Raw genomic sequence first — 25,804 nt, forward strand, 5'->3', positions numbered from 1 at the left:
AAAGTATGCACCGTGGTTAGAGCTGCCGCTGGTTCCTTATTTACTTCTTGTATGTTCTAAAAAAATAAAAGGAGAAAAAAAGAAAAAAGACAAAAAGCGGGGGAAGGAAAAAAGGGAGGAAAAAGAGGGGGGGGGGAGGGAAAAAGTCCTTCAAAAAGGAGCAGTAAATGTGCACTGCTAATCGACCAAAGCCCTGCCAAGCAAATCTTTTGTCAGATCGTCTGCCTGAAATCAAAACCCCGGACTCAGCAGGCCCCGTTACCAGCGGTTCTGCCTACGAAGCAGGAAAGCGTAAAGCCCCTGGTTCCCACCGCTTTGTTAAAAAGCCCTCCTGACACCAGCCCCGTCTCCCCCCAGGCTCCGGCCGCTATATAGCGGGGTGTCCAACGTTTCTGTCCATCATCGTGGTTTTGGTTTGGCTCCCACTTTTGGTCTTGAATAGCAGCCAGCAGAAAATGTCTCAATACTCAGGAAAAGTAAGTAACGACCCAACGGCTTCCCTTTCAGCCTGGGGCCGGAGAGCCCGAGCATCCTCCGGGTTGAAGGAGTAGGTTAGGATAATATCCCGGAGGATGCAGCGTGAGCGATGATACCGGGAGCAAATTCGGTAGCAGGGCCAGGGAGGGGGCGGCAGAAGGAGCTGCGTTTCGGGAGCGGAGTTTCCTGTTTAAACATTCCTGCTGGAAATACGTGTGAGCGAGCACGAGGCGGCGGGAAGCGTCGTAAACGCGGGATGCGCTGCGTTCCCAGAAAAACAAATACGGTTCTTAGGAAAAAATGCCAATGATGCCGTGCTCCTCTTGCTGGGAAGCAGCTAAAAAAAAAAAAAAAAAAACAACAAACCATCCTAAAATGATGCATCTGCAAGCGGTTCCCATCTGTTTGAAGTGGGGGTCCGGCCGTGTCCCCGCTCCTCACCCTGGGCCCGTTCTCCTCCCTCCCCCCAGATCACTTTTTACGAAGGCAAAAGCTTCACGGGCAGAAAGCTGGAGGTCTGCGGCAGCTGCAGCAGCTTCCAGGACCGAGGTTTCCTCAACCGGGTCAACTCCATCTGCGTCCAGAGCGGGGCTTGGGTCTGCTTCGATCACCCCCACTTCCGAGGGCAGCAGTACGTCCTGGAGCACGGCGAGTACCCCGATTTCTATCGCTGGAACGGCCGCAGCGACCACCTGGGCTCCTGCCGGCCCGTCGGGATGGTGAGTGGATGGCGCTGGCGTTTCGCTCTCCCGGCCAGAGCATCGGTGGGACGGAGCTGCCGTGGGGTTTTATTTTCATGAGCCCCGTGAATAAGTGTAATAAAAATCTGCGCTTTTTAGAAATACTACATCCCGTTGAGAAGGAAATAGTCTCCCAGGGAAGGTTTGTCACCCCTTGGAGCGGTTTGCACAAGCCACAAAGGCGAGTCGTGGTTTCCCAAGCCTCCCGGTCGGGAGAAGACGTAGCGTGAAGCGCAGCGGCTTTAACGGGATGGGATTTTCTCACGTTTTTTCAGATGCGGTGGCAAGGTCCTGCCAGCATCACCTGCTTTTTTTTTTTTAACGTGAGTCAATACTCACGGGGGAATTCAGAAGAAGGGTCATTGCCCAAGGCAAGTTTGAACCACAGCAGCCGGCTCTCCCCGTGTGCCCGGAACGGGATCGGGCAGCTCCAGGACTTTCCAAACTGGACCCAAACTGGGCTGCTCCTAGCAAATTTTAGCTGAATTCTCTGCTGTTGCAAAAAAACCCCCAGTAATCCTGAACTAAAACCATTTTTTTTCCCCCATACTAGATAGCCTTCCCCTTATGAAGCTTTTAAAACCACTGCCCAGAGGAAGGTTTAATCAGGAAAATTAAAAAGTAGCAAAGAAAAATGAATCTGGGGTAGGTCTTTCCATTCAACTCTCCTATCACTCATGACCCCCGGGGCAATGATGAACCCACCTGGAGCTGGTGGGGTTTCTCGCTGGCCCTGAAGCTGCTTTTCAGGACAGCAACGGGTTTGTTTCAGGTCCGTAACATCCTTCCCAAAGCTCCTCCGTGATCCGTACATGGAAGGATGCTCTCCCTCGGAGAGCTCTCCCTGGAGCCCGGCCGGCACAAGGACGTGCTCCTCCCTCCCTGGCCCACGATTTTCCCTGTGAGATGCCAGCGAGGGCTTCAAGGCATTTCTGCAGCGCAGATTCCCGAAGGAATGTTTGCTTAGGCACGGTATCCGCTCGGCTGCTGCCGGCAGCCGCCTGCTGTGGGGTTTGGCATCGCAGCCCGGCCTTCTTCTGCATCGACGTTGTTTATTTGAAAAATGCATTTAGGTATTCTTTGAATTTAGCTTAAAAATATCCTTTCAGCTCGCTCTGTCCCACATACCTATGCTGCAGGCTGCAGAAATCTCCCTGGAGGAATTTATGTTCTGTCACCCTCAAGGGCTCACACAGCGACGACGACGCTGGGAAAGTTTCCTTTTCTTTTCCCTTTTTTTTATTTTCCTTAAAGAAAGGCACAACATCTCCCATCAAGAACAGCAGCTACGCGTGGAACTGGAGGCGATATAAATTAGCTTAGGGGAATAGTCCGACATCTTTGTACACTCTGGATACAGATCTTTTTTTTGCTGCGTGAGTGCATGGAGAGCCGGGGCGGGAGCTGACGCTGTATTTGGGACGGAGGGTTTGTGGGCCAGTGGGGGGGGATCTGCAGACGGGCGAGGGGCTCCGTGTGCCTGAGCACAAGCGCATCCCACCAGCGATGTGTTTGCAGCTGTAGGAAGGTGCAGCCGGGGGCAGAGACGAGGGTTTTCTGGCTGCTTTTCTGCTTGGCGTGGTGTGCTGGGAGGTGGCACGAGTTTGTGCGTGCTCTGTGCGTGCTGACACTGGTGGGGTTGGACGGCTTTTCACATTCCCCTTCCGAAGCACCCTTCCATCTTCCTCTTTGTCTTATAAAAGCCAGGGAAATAATTTGCTGCTTTTTTTTTTTTTTTTTGGTTGACTCAAATCCCTTTGTCCCCAGCACGGCGAGCATTACAGGATCGAAATATTTGAGGGGAGCCACTTTAACGGTCCCAGCCTGGAGCTGACAGAAGATTGCTCCTTCCTGCAGGGACAAGGCTGGGACAAGTCCTGCATCAACGCCCTCAAAGTGTACGGCGACGGCGCGTAAGTAACCGCGCGTGTCCCGGCACGCAGCCGCTGCGCTGCTCCCTGCCCCCCGCCCCTCGTACCCAGCACCGCAGGGGAGCGAGGCGGCTGCAGAGACTCCCCCCATCATGGAAAAACCTGTTGGTGCTGGGGGGACTTGGAGAAAGCCTAAAAACGTGAGTTAAAGCTATGGTTTAATGGTGAATTTTGGTGCCTGCCCATTGAGAGCTGCTTCAAAGGGGCACGTCTCAGGCTACAAGAGCTCCGAGACACCTTTTTAAGGTGTATGAAACAAAAAGCCTAAAACCAGCTTTTTTTTTTTTTCCTTCTTTCTTTTTTTATGCATTTCTGTGCATGTTTCCAAACACCTCTTTAAAATCCACGCAGAGGTTTTTGGGGGAGGCGGATGGTCAGCTCCGGGTGATGCAGGTCACGGCTTTTGCTTTGCAAGCGGCGTCACCGATGCTTGCTGCAACGCCAGAAACCTCCTCCTTGGACAGCAAAAATGAGGCAGCGGCGTCTCACCTGAAAATTAAATCCTGCTTCTGAAAGACAGGGGCAACTGTGGTAGCGATGCAGTTTTGGTGATGGGGGTTTTTGATCACCCTCGGTGCCTCGTGAACCCGCTTTGCAGACGCGTTACTGATGCTCAGCCCCATCCTCCTGCCCCTGCAGATGCTCCTGAACGCCTCGGCAGGACGGCAGCTTTGCCTTTTTCTTGCTGTTGGGTGGCAATTTGCATTTTCTCGACGTGTCGGTCCTTTTCATGTTTTTTTTTTTCTCTTGTTGTGAGACGGGTTGTTATCTGGCCACCTCCCCTTTCCTCTGCCCGACAATTGCATTGTCACTGCCAGCGTGCTGGGAGCGGGGGAATGCCATAAAATCCTCCCAGAGCCAGGCAGAGGGTGGCTGGAGCGAGGCACGGGGCAGAGGGGAGCCCCTGCAGAGGAGGGAGCACAGAAACGCTCTTCTCCGCCTGCCCTGGCCTGGATATTGCGCATCTCACCTGCACCCGGCGTGGGAGGTTGGACCCTTTCTGTCCAACAGCAATTTTTTTTTCCCAGAATAGAAAAAAGGTTGTTGCCATCCACGCTCGTGACATCCTGACAGCGAGTGTCCTGCAGGACCCTTTCTGATTCAACCGAGACTTCTCCTCTTCCAAAAAAACCAGGCTTATGATCAGGCAGTGGCGGTTCATTAAAACTAAGGAGCAGAGCTACCAGCTCCCGATGGGAAGAAGTGGCTGGAGCCCACCGAGGGCTCCGTTAGTGCTGAGCATTTGAAGCCAAAGGCATTTGAGTACCAACACTATAAAGCCAAGAGAGAGACCATGAGTACCCTGGCAAGAGCTTTAGGGCCAATTATTTACCACACGTGTCCCTATAGCAGAGCCTGGAGCTTGAGAAATTGGGAAGCTGCCCAGAAACTTTCAAGCACTGACATTTTTCAGATTGATTTTCCCCCTTCCCTATAAAATATCTAAGGGGCACAAAGCTTGCTTTCCCTCGCATGGAAGCCTAGACTGTTTATGTTAACATTACATGACTTCTCAAAGGCTTCGAGTAGCAATAAAAAAATAGAAAAAAATAAAATACTGAGAGGAGCGTGGTGAGGAAACTCGCTGAGTTTCGTAGCATCACATTCAGACCCCGGGAAGATGGTTATCGCAAGCGCGTGGAAGGGTCTGTAAAGGCCATTAAAAGGCAGGAGGGTGCAGAGGGACTTGCTGGCCCCGGGCTGCAGGAGGAGAGAGGGAAGGAGGAGATACCGTGGCAGAGAGGTGAGACCAGGGAGGAGAAAGGGACCCTACGGCACCGCTTTTCTCCTTTGGATGGACCATATAAGCCCAGGTGACCCCAGAGGTGCTGCAGGTGTAGCTGATGCTGGGCTCAGCCTGGCAAAGCCCTCCCAGAACCCGTTCCTCAACCATTTGGGGAGCGGAGGAGATGGGGTCAATGGAGACGAGGGGATTTTCAGCCACAGGCTGTTTCCAGCCCATCCCCAGCCCGAAAGCAGGTCTGTTTTACCCTGGGCATGCTGAAAGCGGGCGTAATGCAGGCTCCTGCTGAGCTCCCTGCCCGCTGAAGTCTCGCTCTGCGATTTTCCCCCTTAATTCCCATGCGACAATCCAATGCGACATCCGTTGGATACAGAAATATTTGCTTCCCCTTCAAAATTCGTGGATGGTGTCACGTGCCGTTAAAAAGCTGCTGCCTGCACATGTGGGGGTGGCCGTGCCTGCGGGAAGTGATGATGGATCAGCTGGAAACACGGGAATGGAGAGAAACGTCTGCCTTTGGCATGGTGCGTGGTGGGGCTGAGGGTCTCCAGCACCTTCCCCGCTGCCCTTTTGGGGCTGGTAACTGCTACCCCACACAGCCAGAAAGGCTGGTGATAAAGCTGTTAAAACCATGCTGGAGATGAGATTGCTATTTTGGAGCAGTTTTGAGATGTTAACGCCTCCTTGGAAGCTGTTGCGGTTTGCGTGGCAAGCGGCTTTGCCCGTCCCACGGGCAGAGCCAGCTCCGGTATCACATATGGGATCATCTGGTTTTAGAGGAAGACATGCGCTTCTCGTCCTCCTTTGTGCCTCAGCCGCTCCACAGAGGATTGCTTAGAAATAACAACTTTAAAAAGCTGAATTTGTTTTACAGTCTGGGAGAGAATACCCCAAAAATGGCTTTTCTAAGCTACAGTGACGTAACTTGAAGGAACCAGACCAACCATTTATTCTGCTGAAGTGTTTATGAGCGTTTGGTAGATGTTCTGCAGTCAGGCTGTGAAATATCAACCAGAACAGGTACCCAAACGTTGCTGCTCGATAAATGTTACCCATTTCTCGGCAGAGGCGATAGCTGCTTGTGGCACTGCTCGAGTCCTACGTGGAGAACGAGTGACCTCGAGCCCTACTGATAGCATCCCGCTTGGTTCAGGCTGAAGCTGCAGTGCTCCCCTGCTCATTTTTTCAGCGCGAGCAGCCAGTTTTGGCTTACAGGGCTTGCGCTGGTTCCATGCCAGTTTTATTCCCGTGTCCTCTGGGTTTATGTGCTAATGAAACACAGCTCCGAGATGTTTGAGGGCTGCGTGCTATGTGCCTGGATCAGCTCTCCCATGCTGGGCTTGAGGACAGGATCGTCTTTTTTTTTTTTTTTTTTTTGTTCTGGGCTCCTGACTGACTTGATTTCCTCTCTCGCTGACGGACTCGGAGAACGTAAATTTTAGGCAATAAAGGAACAGCTAAGTAAGTCATACAAGTCTTCACTCATCACCTTGCACTGCCAATACATTTCACTCCCATCTTTCTGCTATTCCTTTTATTCCTCTTTTTTGCAGCCTTCCCCTAAGCAGAGGGACAAGCCGGTGGGTTCTTACCACCCCACCAGGTCACGCAGTCTGCTTCCATCTACCCCAAGGTCTGTCCCGTTCCCTCCATGCGACTGTGCAGACTCATCAGCCGTGTGTCTGGCGAGAAACACGAGGAAAAAGTGACTATGAGAGGCTGCTCTACCCCCTGCACTATTCCCCAGGGTCCACCAGTTGTTGAAAGATATCCTAGAGCAGAGCAGAGCTGGAAGAACCACCGAGTCCCCGTGGGCCAGCAACGCCCTGTGAACATTCCTGTCCTACCATCAAGCAGTATTTTCAATGACGTTAGGTATTCTCAGCAGAAGGGAGTGATTGGAAGGTGCAGAAAATAATAGGATCTGGAGCTCTTTTCAGGAGTGCTTGAGGGAGGGATGGTGAACTGATGGAGAAAGAGGCCCAAAAATATGGAAAGGTGCATATAGGCTGAAGGGATAGGGCAGAAAAGGAAGAAAGCCATGCGTGCCTTATGAACAAGGCTGGGGTGTATCTAGAGGAGAATAATTTTATAAATGGTTCTTAATTAAACTGAAGAGCTGAGCATGCTCTCCGACAGTGCACATCAGGATATGTGATGGGGGGGACATGGCTTTGGGGCAACCTGCCATTACACTCACATGAGCAGCGGGCAGCCTTCTCCACGCCCTGCAAAGTGAGCTTCAAAGGAAAAGTCTGAGGACGACTTTATAATTCCCGTTTGGATATAAACTGGCTGCAAAAAGTGCCAAAGAATGAACTTGTTTGTTTGCAGGAAATGCTCGGGATCCAAATGTCTTGGCTGAGCACATTGCAGCGATGCTGCAGGAAAGGGTTGTGCAAGTGCAGGCGGGAGGGTGGAGAGGGGCACCAGGCAGGCGTGTGGTCGTATCGGTGCCCAGGCAGATGGGAGAAGGAACCCACCACAGTCCCACCTGGTGTCCTCTCAGAAACACAAAATAAATCCAAATATGTCAGGAATCTGTAAGGTGACTCGACTAAATACTCTAACCTTTTGTTTTTTTTTTTTTAAATAATGCCCGTGGCTGGCTGGTTTTATAAACAATTTTTTTCCTAGACTCCAGCTTTTTGCTCTGGGTCAGACTGATCTGAGTTCACCAGCTGTTGTCTGACCCTGGAGGCCCAGCAGTCTTTCACCCATCCAGTATTTAAAGGAGTTTCTCCCTGGAAATCCCACATACAGTAGGTCCCAACCCAGATGTCACAGCTGAATTCCTGGCAAGAGACAGACCACAGAAACCAAATGATTTGGAAGATTGCATTTGTGCTCTGTTGTCATTGCTGAGTCAATAGACGGGACAAGCAGCAAAGATCCTTATAAAATCCTTTAAAAAGTTGGGAAGAGAAGAATGAGGCAGATATGAGCAGTTCAGCAACGATGGGGTGGAAACCTGATTGATTGTAAAACTATCAGAGCAGTGGGAAAACTCGGTTAAAAAGCATGGGAGATTTAAATAGAGGAAAGAGGTGACACTTGTGGCCACATTAAGGTCATGGCACAGTGTGTACTGAAGGGATGAAGGGAGAGAAGAGCAGGAAAATTTCTCCCTCTTGACCATCAGAATTGTTCCTGACTTGAAGACCTTCAAATGGAGAAAGACACGCCAAGAGACATGCCAATGGAGAAAGACGTAGCCGGGCTAGGTGAAGAATGGGTAGGCATGCCAAAGGCACCAAGGTTGTTGAGTGTTGTATTTATTTGACTGTATTCCAAGGGAAAGTTGTAGTTAACTCTGGACATAGAGATAAAGTGAAGGTAACCGAGCCAAGTCCTGCTCTCTGTTGGAAAGCATCAAAGAGAGGCCATTGAGAATTACAAGGAAAGAGAGAAATTATTAAATATGGTTCCCATCATAGCTAATGAGTCAGTTCAAAGAGGTAAAACATACTTCAAGAATTGCACATTTCTCCTTACAGTCCAAAATGGGTTTATCCAGGGGCTGAGGGGACTCACGTCCTTCTTTAGCACTATCAAATGTTATTAAATTGTTTCTGTTGCACATGGTGAAGCTCAGAGAGATCCACTCCTACAGCAATGTGAAGCGGGGAGCCCCTGGTCCTAGCCTTCATCGCTAGGACCAAACAACTTCTTCTAAAGGCAAGGTCCAATCTTGTGGTGGATAATTGCCAGGCTATGCTGGAAATGGGGGGAAGCACCAGCAGTTAACTCCACCGGGGGCATTTCTGTGCGCAGGATGGGACCGGGACTGGAGAGGGACCATCGGGCCCCAGTAGTTTGCAGTACTGCAGTGTCTAAATGCAGCCACTGAATGTGGGCACAAGGCCACCTCGCATGACCACATTGTTGGGACCCAAGTAACCCTCCCTTTCTGCTCAGGTGGGTGCTGTACGAGGAGCCCAACTACCAAGGCCGTATGTACGTGGTGGAGCGGGGCGAGTTCAGCAGCTTCAATGAGTGGCAGGCGCGCAACGCAAGCGTCCAGTCCATCAGAAGAGTTGTCAACTACTTCTAGCTGAGCTTTCATCCTACCAGCGATGGCCTGCTGAGACCGGGCATCACCCTCCTTCCCACTCGCTGACTTGTGGAATAAATTGTTAAACACCAGCTTTTGGCTCTAAGTACTTTTTTTCCATCACTTGCATGAGTTCAAGACTTGCAACCTTTCCAAGCTTGATTTATGTGCTATGAAATTGCTTTTTTATTCTGCAGTGATTTATAAGGAGGACATGGGGGTGATGGGCCAGAACCGGTGGTGACAAGCGGATCTGGGAATATGGTCCCCGGTGCAGTTGTGGTCTGACACGTGTTCACTCTGCCCCATCCAGAGCCACCACGTGATGGACCCAGCTGACTCCTGATGCCTGGAGGGGGTCATGTTGCTGCACATGTGCATTGTGAGCGCAGGCACACAGCTCGTGCCATGTGAGGACACACGTGAGGATCTTGTCAGGATCTGACCGACTTGCAGGGTCTGTCTGAGCACGACATGCTGGTCCTGATGCAATGGTGATAGAAATCATTCATCCTGAGTTACTTTGACCTTAGAGTAGCACACATTAAAAAATATATTAAAAAATATTCCCTGAAAGCACAAAACCTGAGCAATCTTCTCTTTGCTCCCTGATTCATAAGCCCTTCCACTGACAATGACATTTTGAGGGGGCGGCAGCAAAGAAAACCAGCCACGGCACTGTCACTTTCTGCACAACCCTCTCCCATCCTTCTGCCCCTTTCAGTCCCAGTCCATCCCAGTTGTTTCGGTGCCCCCAAATCCCATTTGATGCTTGGCAGTCGGTATGGGAACAGCTCTGCCCGTCAGCTGTGGACCATCCACTACAGCCTGGGCACTTCCCATTGCATTCAGTGCCCAAAAGCCAGGTAGCCTCCTTTTGTAAAATCATGAGCTGTGTTCAGTATTAGCTAAGAGTGTTTCTGGCTATTTCAGAAAGGGGTAATTTTCTTCTTTTCACTCCGTTATTCTATTAGCTGTTCAGGCTTGGCTGTCTGATGGATCCTGACAGGCACGGGCACGGTGCCGGCAGAGCTGCAAAGCTCTGTGTTAATCCGGTGGGAAGGCTGCTGACCTAACCACTGTCCCCAGCCCTTTGAAGGGACGTGAGCAAGGCTGACAGGTCCCCAGCACGCTGGAGCGTGGGGCGTGTGTGCCTTCAGGGCTGCTCTGCGTTGCGGGTCTGCAGTGGGATCCTGCCCTTCACAGAGCGATCGGGAGGAGCAAGGGGTCCATGCTCCGTGCTGGGGCAGGGGGCTGGTTGGTCCCGTACCGCATCCCGGTCTGACACCGGATCCGGCTGCCGTTTGATCAATTCACACTCATCCGCCTTGTCGTTCATCTTTCCAGTTAGAGCTTCTTGGCTGCCTGTGGCTCTCTACCAGTGACAGGACTGGGGCAACTGGTAACAACGGGGCCTGGGCCTGTGTGAGAAGGACACATGCTGTTCCATCCACATGTGAGATGGAGTGGTACCGTTGGTAGAGTTGCGTCGATTGAGATTTGCCCCAGATGCACATATGCCATGCATGTGTTACAGGGGGTATGGAAATACAAAAAAATTCCACTTTGTGAATTTAACAATAGTTTGGGTGATGTTTGCCTTAGCAGTGATACAAGCAATTATGTCCTCTTGTGGACAACCTACGGTCTGGATGTCATCCTCTACTCAAATCATTGCCTAGAAGCACAGTAGTTACACCAGATCAGCTCTGGACTTCAGTGGCCATGTCCTGGGTGGCTTGTGGTGACATGCGGTCCATTGGAGCCGTAAAAATGTTTAAGCATCTTTAATGGATTGCAAGGTATTTCTGTGTCAGAGAAGAAGGCAGGGAAATGATTCATTCATTGAGTGGGATGCACAAATGTACAACTCCTGCATCAACTCTTGCGTATTTCATTTTCTTTTAATTAAATGCAGCTTACAAAAGATTTTAGGAGTCCTTCCAGGATTAGCGTTGCTCTTGCTTCATGAAGGCTCTAATCAGCTCCTGAGCTCAATGCACTCTATTAAAAGTTAATATTCACTCATATGCACTGCTCTCTCTTGTGACCTTCTGGCCATTAATCTGTTAAAAAACCCAGTTGTGGTCCCAAAGAAAGACAGGCATTGAATTGTGACCGGCTTTAAAGGAGGCTTTTCATTCATTTGAAGCACATTCAATGTCACGGTGCAGCCTGAAGGATAAAGAAACAAAGGCTTTAAAATATACACTAACTGGAATCTCAGATGCTCTAAGTAGTTGGAGGACAAAAGAAAAGAAAATCAAGAACAACCATCCTCCCACATTCCCCTGGGAACAACAGCGTAAGCCCAGAAATCCGCACACCTGGGTTTCTCCACACTTGGTGCACACAGCCAGGGGAGGTGACTGTCCCACTGACGTTGGGGTCCCACCTGCGATATCGCAGATATTCTGCCCTACGGCTTCCAGCGTTCAGTGGTTCAACCTCCCTCCGTGCAGACCAGCCCTTAGCGGGCACTGACACCCCTCCCTGTCCTTAATGGGATACGTGGGACTGTGCACGTACACACAGATGTACAGGCTGACTCCAACGTACAGCTACTGTGTGCAAGCCCACTTCATCTATACGCCTCAAACTCATCATTTGTTTATATGTTCTAGTAGATTAATATTTGTTATTTAAATTGTGGAAGTACTTAGGAGCTCCAGTCCTGGACTGAACCCTGCTGCGTGCTAGGAGTTAAAAGCACAAAACAGGCAGTCTGGTTAATCCGTGCTGTTGTGTGGGACCCTGTTTGTAACTAGCTAGCGTTTAGCCACCTATAGCACATTTTCCGCATGTCCCTAATATGCCTACAGACTAAATACTCATCATTTATTAACATCTGATATCCCATTTACGAACACATTCTCAATGCAAAGAGCTAGTCTCATGTGATCTCTATTTTAAAAAATCCTCTGTATGCAGAAGTCTAATATCGCTAAAAACTGGCAGCGGGGAATTGAATTCCATCTATTTTTTCTTGATTTGAAACCTAAGTAGGGTGGCCATGGGCCTAATCCAAACACTGATGCTGCAGGAACATGCATTGCGTTGGCAGCGGGGGGATGTGGCTCTCCTTCTCTTCCTTTTCCCTCCCCCTCCTTGCTAAATCTGCACTTGTTTAAAGGACAGAATGTACAGATCCCATATGTTTGCTAGTGGTTAGGGTTGTTTTTTTTTTTTAAAGATTATTGACATTGCTTTAGTATGAAATGGTATGATTTGTGAGTTTATAGCATATAAAATATAAATGACAAAAATGCCAGCTTGATGTGAAGTGGATGTGAGATTGTGCAGCAGAGATTTGAGCTGTACGTCATTAAAGTGTATGGCTGAATGAGTTCTGCTGCATGCACCGAGGAGGCAAGCAATGGATTAAGTAAATTGGAAACTATTCTACAAAATGCTAGAGATAAAACAGAGATTCAAAAATGAGCAAAAGGAACAAGTTATTAATTACAAGAGAGAGAACTAAATGAAATCAGCTCCATCTGGAAAACCAGGAAAGCCCTAATAATCAGCATTACTGGGCTTGGCCAGGCTGCTGCAGTGTAATATTCAGAATAACTTTGAATTACATCTGGCCCCAAAGCAAATAGCTCCTGCCAGAATGCCTGCATACACAAATGTCCTTTCTCTGTAGCTGGATAATGTGGGAATTTGCTGGAATATCTCTTTCAAATGAATCCTTGGAAGATATCTGAGCAACTGCAGTACTTTTGCATTGCTATACTTCCCAGTACATGTATATATAGTGAAGGTGAGGGGGAAATTGCCTACTGATCCACTGTTGGCATGTCTGAATCTCTACTAACTGCTGACTCAGGCGAATGGGCTGCAGAGCCACCTCCCTTCCCTGGGGATTTCAAGAGACTTTATCCTGCTATTAAGGCTGCCCTGTGCTTTCTTCTCTCCTCCTCCAGAGACACCTCTCTGGACCTGGTGAAAACGAATTCGCTCCTTGGTGTCTGCTAGAGCTGTTTTATTAGTTCTTTAAGTAGAAAATCTTGCTCAACAGTGACCTCTTTGACTGATTGCGGAAAGGAAACGAACAGCTTCAAAGGACATCCCTGACCCCCGGCACCAGGAGAAGAGCCATGGTCACTGTTAAAGCCTAAGCAATGACAGGGTGAAAACGTAGAGGGGACACGTCTTAGTACTCTGGAAGCGTTGACAGATATCCTGGCTCCCATGCTTCGCCTGGTTCGTTTTTTGCTTTCTTTTCCCTGTTGTACTGAAGTCAAGGGAAAATTAACTTGAGTGAAAACAGGTTTGGCTTTGAAATTTTTACTATTCATGGGCTCAAACTCTTGTCCAGGAGTAAATCTGATATAGCTAACAAGTCCTTGAATCAGATCGTATCTGCCTGATGTGGTCAGCGTCTTCAGCATTGTAAATGGTAGTTTGTTTTGGTGTTTAATTTTAAATCATCTGGTTTATTGGAGAGGTTAAAGTCAGTTAAATCAACCTCCAGTAGTTGAGACTCATGTAGGTTGGTGTCCTCTTGTTCCAAGAGTAACCATTCAATCAGCAGAGGAGGTGCAATAACATCTCACACAATTTGAGCTGTTCCAATATTTACTCTTGGCTATGAAGGAAACCAAACACGCATGGAAGAAAGTGGAAAAGGACAGAAGTAAAATGTGTATTAGTTTTCCACGGAGCAACAGAAACACTGAAGAAAAAGCAAGTGGGTGCACCACGTTTTCCATGGATAGGTGACCATCTTTATGTGGTTCAGTATAAGTCATTTTGTAATCAAGTCAAGCTGTCCCTGTTTAAGCATTTTAACATATGGAGGAATGTACCAGTGTATTCAGTCAAATTGTGCGTGAAGCAAACATGAAATCATATTGAAATTGTTAATGTAAATTCCTTCTTTAAATATGACGGTCTCTAGTGGATTGCGGTAAATCCGCACTTTGTGTAGGCATTCACACCTGCACTCACACAGTCCAAAATGCACTGAATGCTTCCTCTCAAGCAGAATGGTTTCACGTGCTCCTGCTAGGATACTCCGACATCTGGGACGGTGAAGGATCAGTCCCCACTATTCCATGGGAAAAAAGCATTTTTAAAAATTTTGTTTAGCTCATTGCAGCAGTTTTGGTATGCCGCCACTCGGTCTGTTTAGCCTGATATAAAGTAAGATAGCTATATTCTCATGTGAGTAGTTCTTGGTAGTCACCAGCGTTGCTCACCATCTGTGATGGGGTAAGAGAGCAGTGCAACTCCTTCCCCGCAAGACACCACACCAGGCAAGACAACTTGCTCACGGTCAGCACAGGTTTATTCATGTTTTGGGAGAGGTGCTTTTAAGCTTTGATGTTGCTGCCCCATGATCACAGTGGTGGGAAGGTGGGTGAATGATCCTGACTCATAGATGGGCAAGACGCTGTGGTTTCAGCTGACTTTCCCCTTGCATTTTCTGTGCTTTTGGAAACCAACAGCTTAGAGAAAGCAATAGCAAAAGAGTGTTCATGGAACGGACCTCTTCCTTGCATACTTTGCTGAAGGTGTCCACCACCAAAACAAGTCTCTTACCTGTACATGAACCAGTGTTATGATGTGCTATATAAGCCATAAGGTACTAGCACATGACTGAGCCCCTTCTGACACGGTAACATGCCTAATACTATAAGCTTAGTTTAGTTCTGCAGGGTAGGCTGTACATGAATCCTGCTCTTAAATCAAGCTAAAGTTTTCAAGAAGACAAAGCACAGTGTGGGCCAGTCCACACGCAGAGCTGACCTGCTGAACTATGCGAGTGCAACAGCTGCTCCAGTAATGTAAGTGGGAATCAAAACTGCTGAGATTTGCAGAGCTTTATGTGGTTATCTTTGGTTTTCTTGGCTGGTAATGCAAGAAGAAAATAATAACATTTGAGTCATCTGAACCTACAATAATAATAATAATAATAACAGGATTCCAAAGGTTTTATTTTGTGTGTATCCTGCTATTATTGACTTGCCCTTTGAAATTATTTTTCTGAAAATAATAGAGCTTCTTTTTTCACTGGGGATTGGGGCCAGATTCATTTGTCAACTACCTTTTAAAAAGAGAGAGAGGAAAAAAAGCAGGCAAACACCATTTTGACTTCTGGAATTTATCGTTTCACTTCAGGTCTAACTACCGACCTGACAATCTGCATTTCAAAGGTTTCAGACTTCTCTTCTTACAATTTATTAATAAATGATATTTAACAGTCAGTTCCCTTGACAATTAAGGATCACACATCCCATCAGAAATAGGGACTTTCATGATACTGGGAAAACTTCTGATTACACTGAATGATTCTTCTTTTCAGCTGCATTCAGACTACACAGGTTTGGAGATACAAAAAAAAAAATTCTGGTAGGAATCCAAAACCTCTGTAACAAGCCCCCAGGCCTGGGATTTGTCTAATAGTTTGCTGTTAAAGAGTTCTTTGGCTGGAAAGAAGTACCAGACAGCATTTCCCTTTTTCCAGTTTTCGGGTTTGTTTTTTTTTTTTTTCCTTTTTCTTTTAAATTGGCATTTAACTCTTTAGCACAAACTTGCTGTCAAGAGGATGGAAGCTCCAGGGGAGGGCATAGGTTACCAAGTCCTCAAAGCTTCCACTGATTTCTTGCAGAAGGTGTTCCTTTCCCAGCACCTCCCTAGCAGGACAGAATGATAATAGTAAGAATAATAGTAATAACAACTATAATAAAAACATTCAAATCAGTAATTTTTTCATTTGGGTCCAAATCGCCCCTTGAAAGAAGCAGCAGAGCACTTTACTTGTATGGAAAAGACCCAAAACTGTGTCAGGAGATGTCAGTCTCAGTCCTTTGCTGTTCTTGACTTCTGCTGCGTGCAGCAATGACAGGCAAGCTCTGATTTCCCAGTTGCAAAGTGTGATTACCCAGCATCGAAGGCAGTCAGTACCAATTAGCGTGAATTAGGGCAGGCCCAGAGCTGTGCGTTGGCTACTGCAGCCTGTCCCAGAGGGACACTGGCTGGCTTAGGAGCCTGGTGCAGAACTGGCTCATCAAGCAAGCCAGGTAGTTCAATTAAGTTTGTTTAGCCCGACTGCACCAATTTACTGCAGCCAAATAGCTGGCCCACAGCGTGTATATGTTCCTATATGGTTAAAAGTCATTCTTCACATTTCCGTTCCTGTTCAAAAGCTCGAAGACTGCATATTTCAGTAGCACCTCTGCAAAGAAGCTATTGTTTTTATCATTTCAGTGGTTTAGTTGTGAAATTCATGCTTGAGGAGGAGGGGAGAAAAGTCCCAAAGCAGACGACCGAGGTAAATAGCATCTCCTCTGTCCTGATTCTTTCCTCCTGCCACTTCTGTGCCATTGTAACTCCCCGGGAATCCATCTCCATCCCTTAAACATCAGACGTTCACTAACACGCTTGCAGAGCACTGATTAGATGAAAATGGTATATCAAGTTTAAGGCTGGAAGTGAATCGAGGCCATTGGTTTAATCAGCTTCTCCTTTCCTTCACCAAAACAGAAATCAGGAGAACAAGCACCTTTCTCATTAGCAAATGGTAATAGGGACCGCAGCCAAATTTAGAGAAGAGAGAGGAAAAGTGTATTTCCTAAGGTTAATACCCTTAGCTGATGTAACTGATTTGGCTTTATCAAAGTCAGTTGTAGGTAAAACCGGGCTCTGAATCTTTTGCTTCCTCATTGCACGGCTAGGCCTAACGGGGATCTGAAGGGTTAACAGCACAACTGCTAGTCCCCTTTGTATTTATCTGTATGACCATAAGTAATGCATATTTTGAGCAATTGCATCCAAAATGAACAGATCTGTGAGAGGAGATGGATCACTTACAGAGCAGAACAGGAAGAGCCTGCAGCTGTCTTCCAAAAGCATGGGGTGGTTATTTTCTAGGTCCTAGTGCCGTTCCCAGCACATCCTGAAGCTCGAACGCTTAATCTGCATGATTATCATCACACAAATGCTGCCAGAGAGTGTGATTTGCACATTTACTTTTTTACTAAATGAATAACCTTTCCAAAACCCCGTGATGTTCGAGCCTCTGTCATAATTCTTCTGAATTTTGGACGGCTTTCCTGCCTGCTTGGGGTTTGGCGCTTGTGTAAAGAGGTGTAGTAAGAAAAGTTATTCACAGGAGAGTGTAAGATAAAGCAGGCAGCTCAGCCTGATTTAGCTAAGGCCTCATCCTCCTGGGGCTGCAGCCTGGCCATGGTGTGAGCAGATGCAGCAGCTCCTATTGCTATTTCAGGGGGAACTGTATCTGCTTAGAAGAGGGGAGGGATTTTATTCCGGGCGAGCAGATGTTTTGTCAAAGCGGTGTAAGCTGCAGGGAACTGTGCTGGGTCTGTATATTTTCATTGTCCCTGGATCTCAGTGGGGGCATCGCTGCTGCCTTGCGACAGCTTTCCTTGTTGGCATGCTCAAGGCCAAATGCTTTGGGAGCCTGCCCTGCCTTGGCCCCAGAAGGTCCCTGCTGTCGTGACAACAGCCCAGGCTGAGATTTATGGGGGTATCTCAGAAGCACCCTCCCTTTCATCAGTCTCAAAGCACCTCTTTGGGTGCAGTGAACAACTAACAATCAGTGAGTGACTCGGCTAAGCCTCCTGGTCTTGGTTGCGTAGCACGGGCTCTCTTTGCCCCTCTTTGGAAGTGGGATGGGGAAGACCGGCTGCCCTCCACCTCCAGAAGCAGTGCTGAGTCCCAGGTCACGCCAGTGCTTTAGGCTTACGCCTTCCTAGAGCTCCACCTCTGCCGTGAGGGCTCCACAAGGCATGTATAAGTGCCTGGGCCTTTTTTCTTTGCCTCAGCTTTCAATTTATGCTTGAATGCCACCAGAATATAGCACCGAGCCTTCTAAGGAGCCCAGGGTCCTCTCCCTCCCTTTACAGCCTTGGTTCTTGGCTTCTCCTCTGAATCACAAACTGTCCCTTTCCCTGCAGCCAACTCACTGCTCTTTCTACTGTTTCTTCTCCATTTCTCTCCCTCTTTCTCTTAAATAGTTGGCAGGAGGCCCTTTCTTTCATAACTTCCAGGCATTTTTGCCAGGTGACCCTGTGAGTAATCTCCCCCAACAAATAAGCAAAGGCCTGGTTAAAAGACCACTTCTGGCAGAAAGAATATTCTTCTTTTAAACCCCCCCTCATTATTCTCTCCAGTGGGTCTCTCAGGCAAACACCACGAAAGCCGGATCACCCGTGTACCCAGACCAGACGCAGCTCTGTGGCACGCGCACGCGGTTCTTATTTCCCACCCCAGTGAACGGGAAGAAGTTAACCTCTTGAGGCCGGGAAAAAGGCAGCAGAAGACTTAATAGCTTCAGTGATTCACACACGATATTCCATAAAGTGGCACGGCAATTGCCTTTATTCCCCAGAGGTGCGCACACCAATTTTTTTTTTTTTTTGGTCAAGTTTCACCCAACAGGCATTTTAAATGTCACAGTTTATATCCTAGATGAATTTCACTTGCAAGTGTTGTTGCTAAGACAGACCATATTGTGGCATCAATTTTTAATCAGGCTGTTCCCTTAAACTCAACAGGGAGTTCTGCCTGAGATCTGCTGGCGGTATAAATCAAGAAGTTGTGCTGTTAGCATTTTTTACTACTCACTTTATGCCTCTCCATGAAAAAGAAGGAAGATAAAAGAAGAGAGAGAGTTTAACAGAAAAATTAACTAAATATTGCACCCTTTCTGATGCAATCTGTCTACTTTACATCCATGAAAGTGCAGCATCAGCCCCCCTTGGAATTCAGTTTGTTTTTCCTCCCGGCACTTAGATGCTCGACTTTGGTACTCCTGACATTTGCCCAGCGAGGAGCTGGATGCTTGACCCCGAAGTCTGGCGTGTGGACCATGTGTGGGCTGGGGAAACAGTAGACTGCTCCTCCGCCATTGTCTTTCTGACTGTGTCGTGCCGGTATCCGCTCCGTTTTCCAGGACAAAGAACACTCCCCGAATCTCCCGGCCCCACCTAACCCTTTGCTCTGGACGTGGTTCAAGTCCGCACAGAGTGTATCAATGCATTGTTTTCCTGGGCAGCTGGAAAACCTCAGGAATGAATGGAAACAGACGGTTACAGACCAGCTAAATTGCACTCTCTCCTCTTGACAGAAAAGGACTCCAGTCCTTCCTAAAACAAGAATGGGACGAACACTACGGCAAACTCTGTGGGGGAGGGAAAAAGGAGAACAGAGATGAGGAAAGATTTATTCACCAAACAAGCCGTGGGGTATGCTCGGGAAGTGAAAGCAGACTGACATCTCGTTACCTTATCTGTCATGCTGGTATCAGCGCACGGCATCAGGCTTCCTCGTGCCACTCTACAGCTGCAATTTTGTGCCTCCCCAACAGAACATCAGTCACCATCAAGACTTTTGCACTTTCATTGCGACACCAGTTTCACTAGGATTTTGCTTGGCAACGGCGCTGTGGCCCTGATGAGGCTGCTGCAGCACGTTCCAGCTCTATTCAGCCCAACAGCAACAAGTAAGAGACACAGACCGTGCCCACTGGTGAGCCCAAACTCATGCAAATCATGGATCACATTATTTCTGGTGGCTAGAGGTGGAGGTTGTTGCAGCATACAGTTTGCCTGAGCAAACCTACGTTAGATCAGGTAGAAGTAAAATCCAGTTCTAAGGGTGAGAGTATTTGAGAAGACAGAGCCACATTTCTTGTGAGGTCCAAGAAAAATGCACCTTACAAATAGCATAAAGAAGTGCCGAAAAAAGAAAAGAATAGGTGCATCATGTGAATATTTTCTCTATGAATCCAAGCTGGGATGCTGCACTGGAGCAGCTCAAACTTCAGAGGTGCTAGTAATCCCAGTAGTAGGCTGAAAGCTTACCCTGGTGTCCTCTTTACCAAGTATCACTGGGGTATTTGGTAGAGAGAAACGATGAACGGCAACGGCTTTAAACAAGCTCTGGCAGAGACACAAGAGAGCAGAAGCTTTGACATCCCCTGGGATGGTGCTATTTGCTCCCACCAACAGCAACACTTGTCTAAGCTCTTCCCTGTCCTTCTCAGACCTCCTGGAACAGCTTTGCAATTCCTGCAGTACCTGTGTCAGGAGCAGGGGCAGTCTGTCCCCAAAAGCCTGGTACAAAGCTCAGTCAAGGCTGTAGAAGATTCTTCTGTTCCGGTCAGTGGGTTTTTTATCAGTTGTTCATATAACTCTTAGCAGCAATGAGCTGTAAGAGATCATGAACGTTCCCCCCTTACCTAAGGTAGCATAGCGGTTTGGCTCTGCTAACAACGAGGCAGACAAACAACTAAGAAATCTTCCAGAGGCCAGATGTGAATGCAATTGTTAAAATACTGCCTAGGTCACTGGTTGCAACTTCAGCGTTTTTAGAAATTTGTTTTTCTACCAATGTCAAAGGCACTGGGGCTCTCTGCTTGCATCAGTACAAATCTGGATTAATGCAGTTAAAGCCAGCAGAGTTGTATCCGTGCAAAATCAGTTAAAATGGGCTCAGAAGCAGACTCAGAAAGTTACCCTTGTGTCACTTAGTAAGACATATTTCTTTTGGCTTCCATTTAGATTTGGTCCTTAAGGAGCCTGTCATAAGAGATATATGGTCTGGGCAAGAGGCCAACTTACCGTCTGGAAGAAACAGCAGGGCTCCCATCGAAGTAGGGAACAGGGTAAAATGAACTTTTGACTATTATTTTGCAATTTTGTAAATATTTGTAATTTTGAATTATGCAGTAAAGTTCCCACTATACAGTGACATGATGGAAGGACCTTGCCATCTATAGACCATGTGAGGGGGAAGCTGTTTACAGTAATCTTTGAAACAGCTGCTGTGAGATCTTACACTTCCTGGCACGTAGCATCTTAAAAATTTCTAGGAAATTGCATCTGCTTTCTTAGCCAGAGAGATAAGATGCCTTCACAGCAGTGTTTTTTAAGCGATCGGTTCATCACAGCGAAAAGTTAATGCAATCCCCGCCCTCCCCACCCCGAGTTCACGGCTAACCTCCCGATGTCACCAGGGAGTGGTATTTGGGTGAGGTACTAAGACCCTATTTGTATCAACCAGCGATATTACCATCACCTAACCATTCATTAGGTCATTGAATACCACTTGGTTTTTTCAGATCCCAGGCTTTCAGATTCCTGACATTGATCAGGAGTAGTCCATCCACCTAGGCAAAGCAGCAGTGGACGGGAGATGTACGTGGGTTTTGCAGACAGGTATGCTTGTTACAGCACCGTAGGAAACCTAGAAAACCAAATGTTTTCCAAAAGAACTGGTTTGGAAATACTGTTTCAGATCTGATTAAAAACTGAAAGAACTTTGTTGGTGTTTACAGGAAATCCTAGGGTATGTGACAGTTTCCAACCATCTTTTGTCCTGCAGGGGAAATTTGCTAAATGTTTATACCCAAGCTAGACTTCTGAGCACTCCATGACATTTTAAATTGCAAAGGATCCGTACTTATATGAGGAAAGGAAGAACAGTGTTACCTGTAAAAGAGGCCAGATGCAGAGGGGTCAGAAGGAACTGCAATGCTGACTTAAGTCGTGAAGCTTGGGTCTGAAGTCTGAAAGGATAACTTCAGATGGTGCGCAGAACTGCCCATACAGGCACTCCGCACAGAGCCTCTGAAGGCTTTTGGACGACCCTGGGAGAATGCACGAAATTCCAGAGTAGGCAGATACGGAGGGTCTATACACCTTCCAAAACAGTTTTTGGTGTTTCCTAATACAATTGTCAATACTACAGTTGTCTGTATACCTCTACATGTTCTTCTCCAGCACCACACTGGTGCTCTGTGGGTCAGGGTTTTGTGAAGCCTGGTTCTGCACTCCAGCTACAAATGACACTGTGTTAGGCATCACAGTGGCCGGTGCAGGCACACACCATCCCTCCTGCGCTGCCTACGTGGGAAGAGAGCCTCAGCTCGCAGGCTGGAAGGGACCCATGGTGTACTCCAATAGGTCCTCTAATCTGGGTGGCAAGAGGACTGTTCTAAAGAGCATGTGGTCCCATGTGTAGACACTAGTATGCCAAGAAGACTGCAGCTGGTCTGTGGATCAAACCAACCCTTGCTTTCAAAGAGGCCCCAAGCAATATTACACACAGCCTAGATGTAATGCATAGTCATAGCCTTCCCCTGCACTGTGACCGGGGTGCAAAGCCCCACATGGATCTAGAGCTATACGGTGGTCTACGATAAATTTTGAGGGCTGGCAAGGTCTCACTGGTATGAATTGTTAGGGAATTTCTTTGTTAAACGCTTGGCTGCAACAGCATCCTGTGGCAATGAGTTCCACAGGCTGATTACACGTTGCCTAAAAGGTATTTCCTTTCAAAATTGTGAATTATCTGGCTTCCATTGACTTGCCCTCATACTTGTGGCATCGGGCTGGGAAATCAAGACATTTTATCCTACAAAGCTATGCTGTGGCATTTTAACACAAAGCTCTGTGCCCGTCTTTTAGCTGAAGCATGGCTCTGCCAGGAAAAGTTGAAAGTTGCCGTACTGGACTTACCAAAGGATGGAGGGAAGAGAAGGAGAGGGCAGTTTCTCCCCTCCCTTCGAGCACTAGCACTTGCTGGGTCTGTGGAGCAGGGCCTGGTCACGTACCACTCAAGAAACTGTGCTGACTTCTGCTCCCCCACCCTCACTTCAGAGTAAGGCTACATCTGTTCGAGTTTTGATAATTAAATCCATGTAAAATCCATCTGCCTTCACCAATGTCTATTCTTAATGCAAGTGAAGCTACTTAGTTGTTGATAATGTTTTGAATTAAATCAAACCAGTAGAAGCTACATTTAAATCTATTTAAGGTTAAATTTTATTTACATTATATCGGTGTAACCGGATCGATTTTTAAATCAAATTTAACCCTACTAAGGCAATTTTCTTAGCATAGACTAGGTTTGCTCCGTGAGGAACCTTGCCTCTCGAGACACTGTGTAACATGCTTTTGAGGCTAACAGTTCTCATTGACTATAACGATGTGGTTGATTAAAAAAAACCCAAGGCTGGATGTCAGTGCAGGATATACCACTATCGATCTTCCGGGCCCCTGACAGTAGTTTTAAGAGAGTTAGTTGGCTTTTGCAATTTTCTGAGGTGAAGAAAGAGGAGGCAATACTTAACTATCAGCAATTCTGACAGTGATTGGGGTTGACAGCCTGAAGCAGAGCAATGGGATGAAAGTGAAAAGACGCTGGCAATCAGAAAGGTCCTTCTGTAGGAATGCGGAGGGGTTGGGATGATGGAAGGGGTTAATCCTCTAAGAAAGATAATTTGCATTGCTGCACACTCTATTCTTTTGTTTTTGGTCGGGTGAGTGGAGCTCTCTGTGCTGACTTCTTTGGGGCGTTATTGGCTCTGCTTCTTTGACAAAACAAAGAGCCTTTGTTGTCCATCAAAGACCATTGCAATCCATCCAGATACCCAAGGCCCCAGAAGGGGGAGGTGAACGTGGAGGAGCTGTCTGTGTTCCTTCCCCCACAAACAGCATCAATAAAATCATTGAAATAATTTGCATCATTATTGAAATCTTTTCAAGGGAAACGTCCTTCAGCATTTACATCAGTGCAGCTACTGATGTAAATGCTGGCTTAAATAAGACTTCCAACAGGGCTGGGAGCCTATACTGTATGTCTGAAGGTCTGTCAAGTGAATCCAAACACAAATAACTGGGGATGAAGTTGCTCATAGAGGCTTTTGTACCCGACCATTACTGTCTTGGGGGGGGATTTAAGGAGTCTCCCTGCACTGTCTTGTCTCTGGATCAGAGATGTGAGAACAGGTTGAACCTCTGGTGGAAGGTATGTTTTAAAGACAAAGGTCCCAATTCGTTCTACTTAATGGAAGAGAACTAGGAACCTGCTGACGTTGGACCCCTGGCATAGTCCATGGTGAGGGATAGAGGCACCCCTCTCCCCTTCCAAAAGACAATGTAGCTGATCTAAACTCCACATCCTTAGTTTACTCCTGGTGACTGCCAAGAATTTAAACTTGGCTCCAAACTTAGTAACAGCCACTGGATCCTGCAAATCATGCACTATGAATCTAGCCATAAACACCTAGATGCCTTCTCAAGGTTTTATATTTATCTGGATGTTATAGGAGCAGCTCATGCATCTGGTATGTACATATCTGTATTTATGTACATAGCTAACAGAAAATTCTTGGAGAATGACAAGTGAAACGTATACCAGCAACCCTGAGTTTTGTGCTTGCGCATCCTCGGGTGTTTGGATGAAGGAAGATTCATTGCAGGATTTGGGCCCTGAGGAGCAAAATCAAATAGCAGATAACTCTCTTTTGCTTTCCTCATGGCACTGCAATTAAAAAAAAAGGAGAATACAAATGTAATAAAGAAAAATTATCTAAAATTCAGGCAGGTAAAACCAATTGATAAAGAATATAAAAAACCCCTCAAGAAAGAGAATAAATATTAATGACAATAATTGAAAGCTCAGATGCTTTCATTAGTCATCATAGGAGGGAAATACTAATTTGAAATAATCATAAAAAATCTTGAAAAGGCTTTTAAAATGGGAGGGAAGGAACAGCACACCTTCTGCTTCCACAGGCTCCTACAGCCAATGCACAGTCGAGCTCTGGCCAAGGATTTCCCCTCTAGCTCAGCCTCCCCTGGAGATTTAAATTGCGTGCATTTAAAACACACATACCTGTCTCAAACCTAACAAAATACCCTTTCTGTCTGAATTTTCTGTTGCGTTCGCAGCACAGGAAAATAAAAAGGAGTGCTAATCTATCCTACAGTTTCCCAAACAAGGACTCCGGGCAGGGGTTTGTGAGTGGATTTGACAGATGTACGAGCAGATGGTGAGGGACACTCCCTGAGAGCAGCCGATTCCCAGGCCTCCATGTCCAAAAAAATATCTTTCCATGGATAATGTGATTTTCAGAGGGAAGAAATCCAGTGCTCACATCTCACACCAAAAGTTCTCAGTCATTTCTTGAACGTGCAGGGGTTGTGCGGAAACGCTTGTCTTCAGAAAGGAGCTGGCTGGCGACGATATGCCACGGGGCTCGACCTGACCCTCGCAAAACCCGAATTTGCAACCCGACAGCTCCGTCTTGCAAGCTTCTCCATGGTTGCATGGCTACAACTGGCAGCCAAATTGGGACCACCTCGTGTTTGCATTGGGTGTGACATATTAGGCCTGTTTCGCCTCTGCCAGAATGCGCTGTGCAAAATAACATATCCCGTGAAGTATCCATTTAACGCATGCATTTCTGTACAGCCCACGCACTGAAATACATCACGCCGGAGCAGGGCTGATGCCTTGTTAAACGTCTGCGAGCGCCTGGTGAACCCCTATACTGAACACGATGGTGTGAAATGGAGCCCATGGGCTTGTTTCGAGGCTGGTGATTTGACACAAAAAGGTGGGAGCCGGGAGAAGTGGGTTTCGTGATTTATCCTACCACTGCCGGCATGTTTTTAGCAGGAAATTAGCCGCAGCTCCCCATTTCTTAAGGGGGGGCTCCATGTCGGACCCTGCTGCTGCCTTGCTGGGGGCTCTCGGCCTCCCCATGTCACTGTTCTCTGCCCGGTGGATTTATCCTTTGTACGTTTAATCACGCCACGGTGGGACAGGACCCTTTCAGCCCACGTTTTGCACAGCTCCCGAGGCAGCAGAGCCTTGGAGCAGCTCCATCCCACCACCCCGCCATGTTGGAGCCCTTAGGCTGGTTAGGGGCAGAGGGGGTGGATGGGGCGAGGGGCCGCATTAACATGAAACAGCCCAAAAAGCTTCGGGTAGGTGCAGAGCGAGAGAGGGGGTTTGGGGCTCCTGTGGGGGGGGGCTCCTGAGGAGAAGTTTGGCGGGAGCTCGCCCAGGGAGGGGGGCGAGAGGAGGAACAAAA

The 25,804-nt window shown here is 47.5% G+C and overlaps 1 protein-coding gene across 1 annotated transcript; it reads left to right on the plus strand.

Moving 5' to 3' along the window:
• Positions 1-851: 851 nt before the first annotated feature.
• Positions 852-9,102, plus strand: CRYGN (crystallin gamma N; the record flags this gene model as incomplete). The annotated part of the gene is made up of 3 exons (XM_075140874.1): positions 852-1,196; positions 2,985-3,130; positions 8,811-9,102. Coding segments are annotated over 3 exons (627 nt in total), but the record flags the coding sequence as incomplete, so codon positions are not given.
• Positions 9,103-25,804: the final 16,702 nt, after the last annotated feature.

The sequence above is a fragment of the Calonectris borealis genome, chromosome 2 (assembly GCF_964195595.1).
Source record: "Calonectris borealis chromosome 2, bCalBor7.hap1.2, whole genome shotgun sequence".
Lineage (NCBI taxonomy): Eukaryota > Metazoa > Chordata > Aves > Procellariiformes > Procellariidae > Calonectris > Calonectris borealis.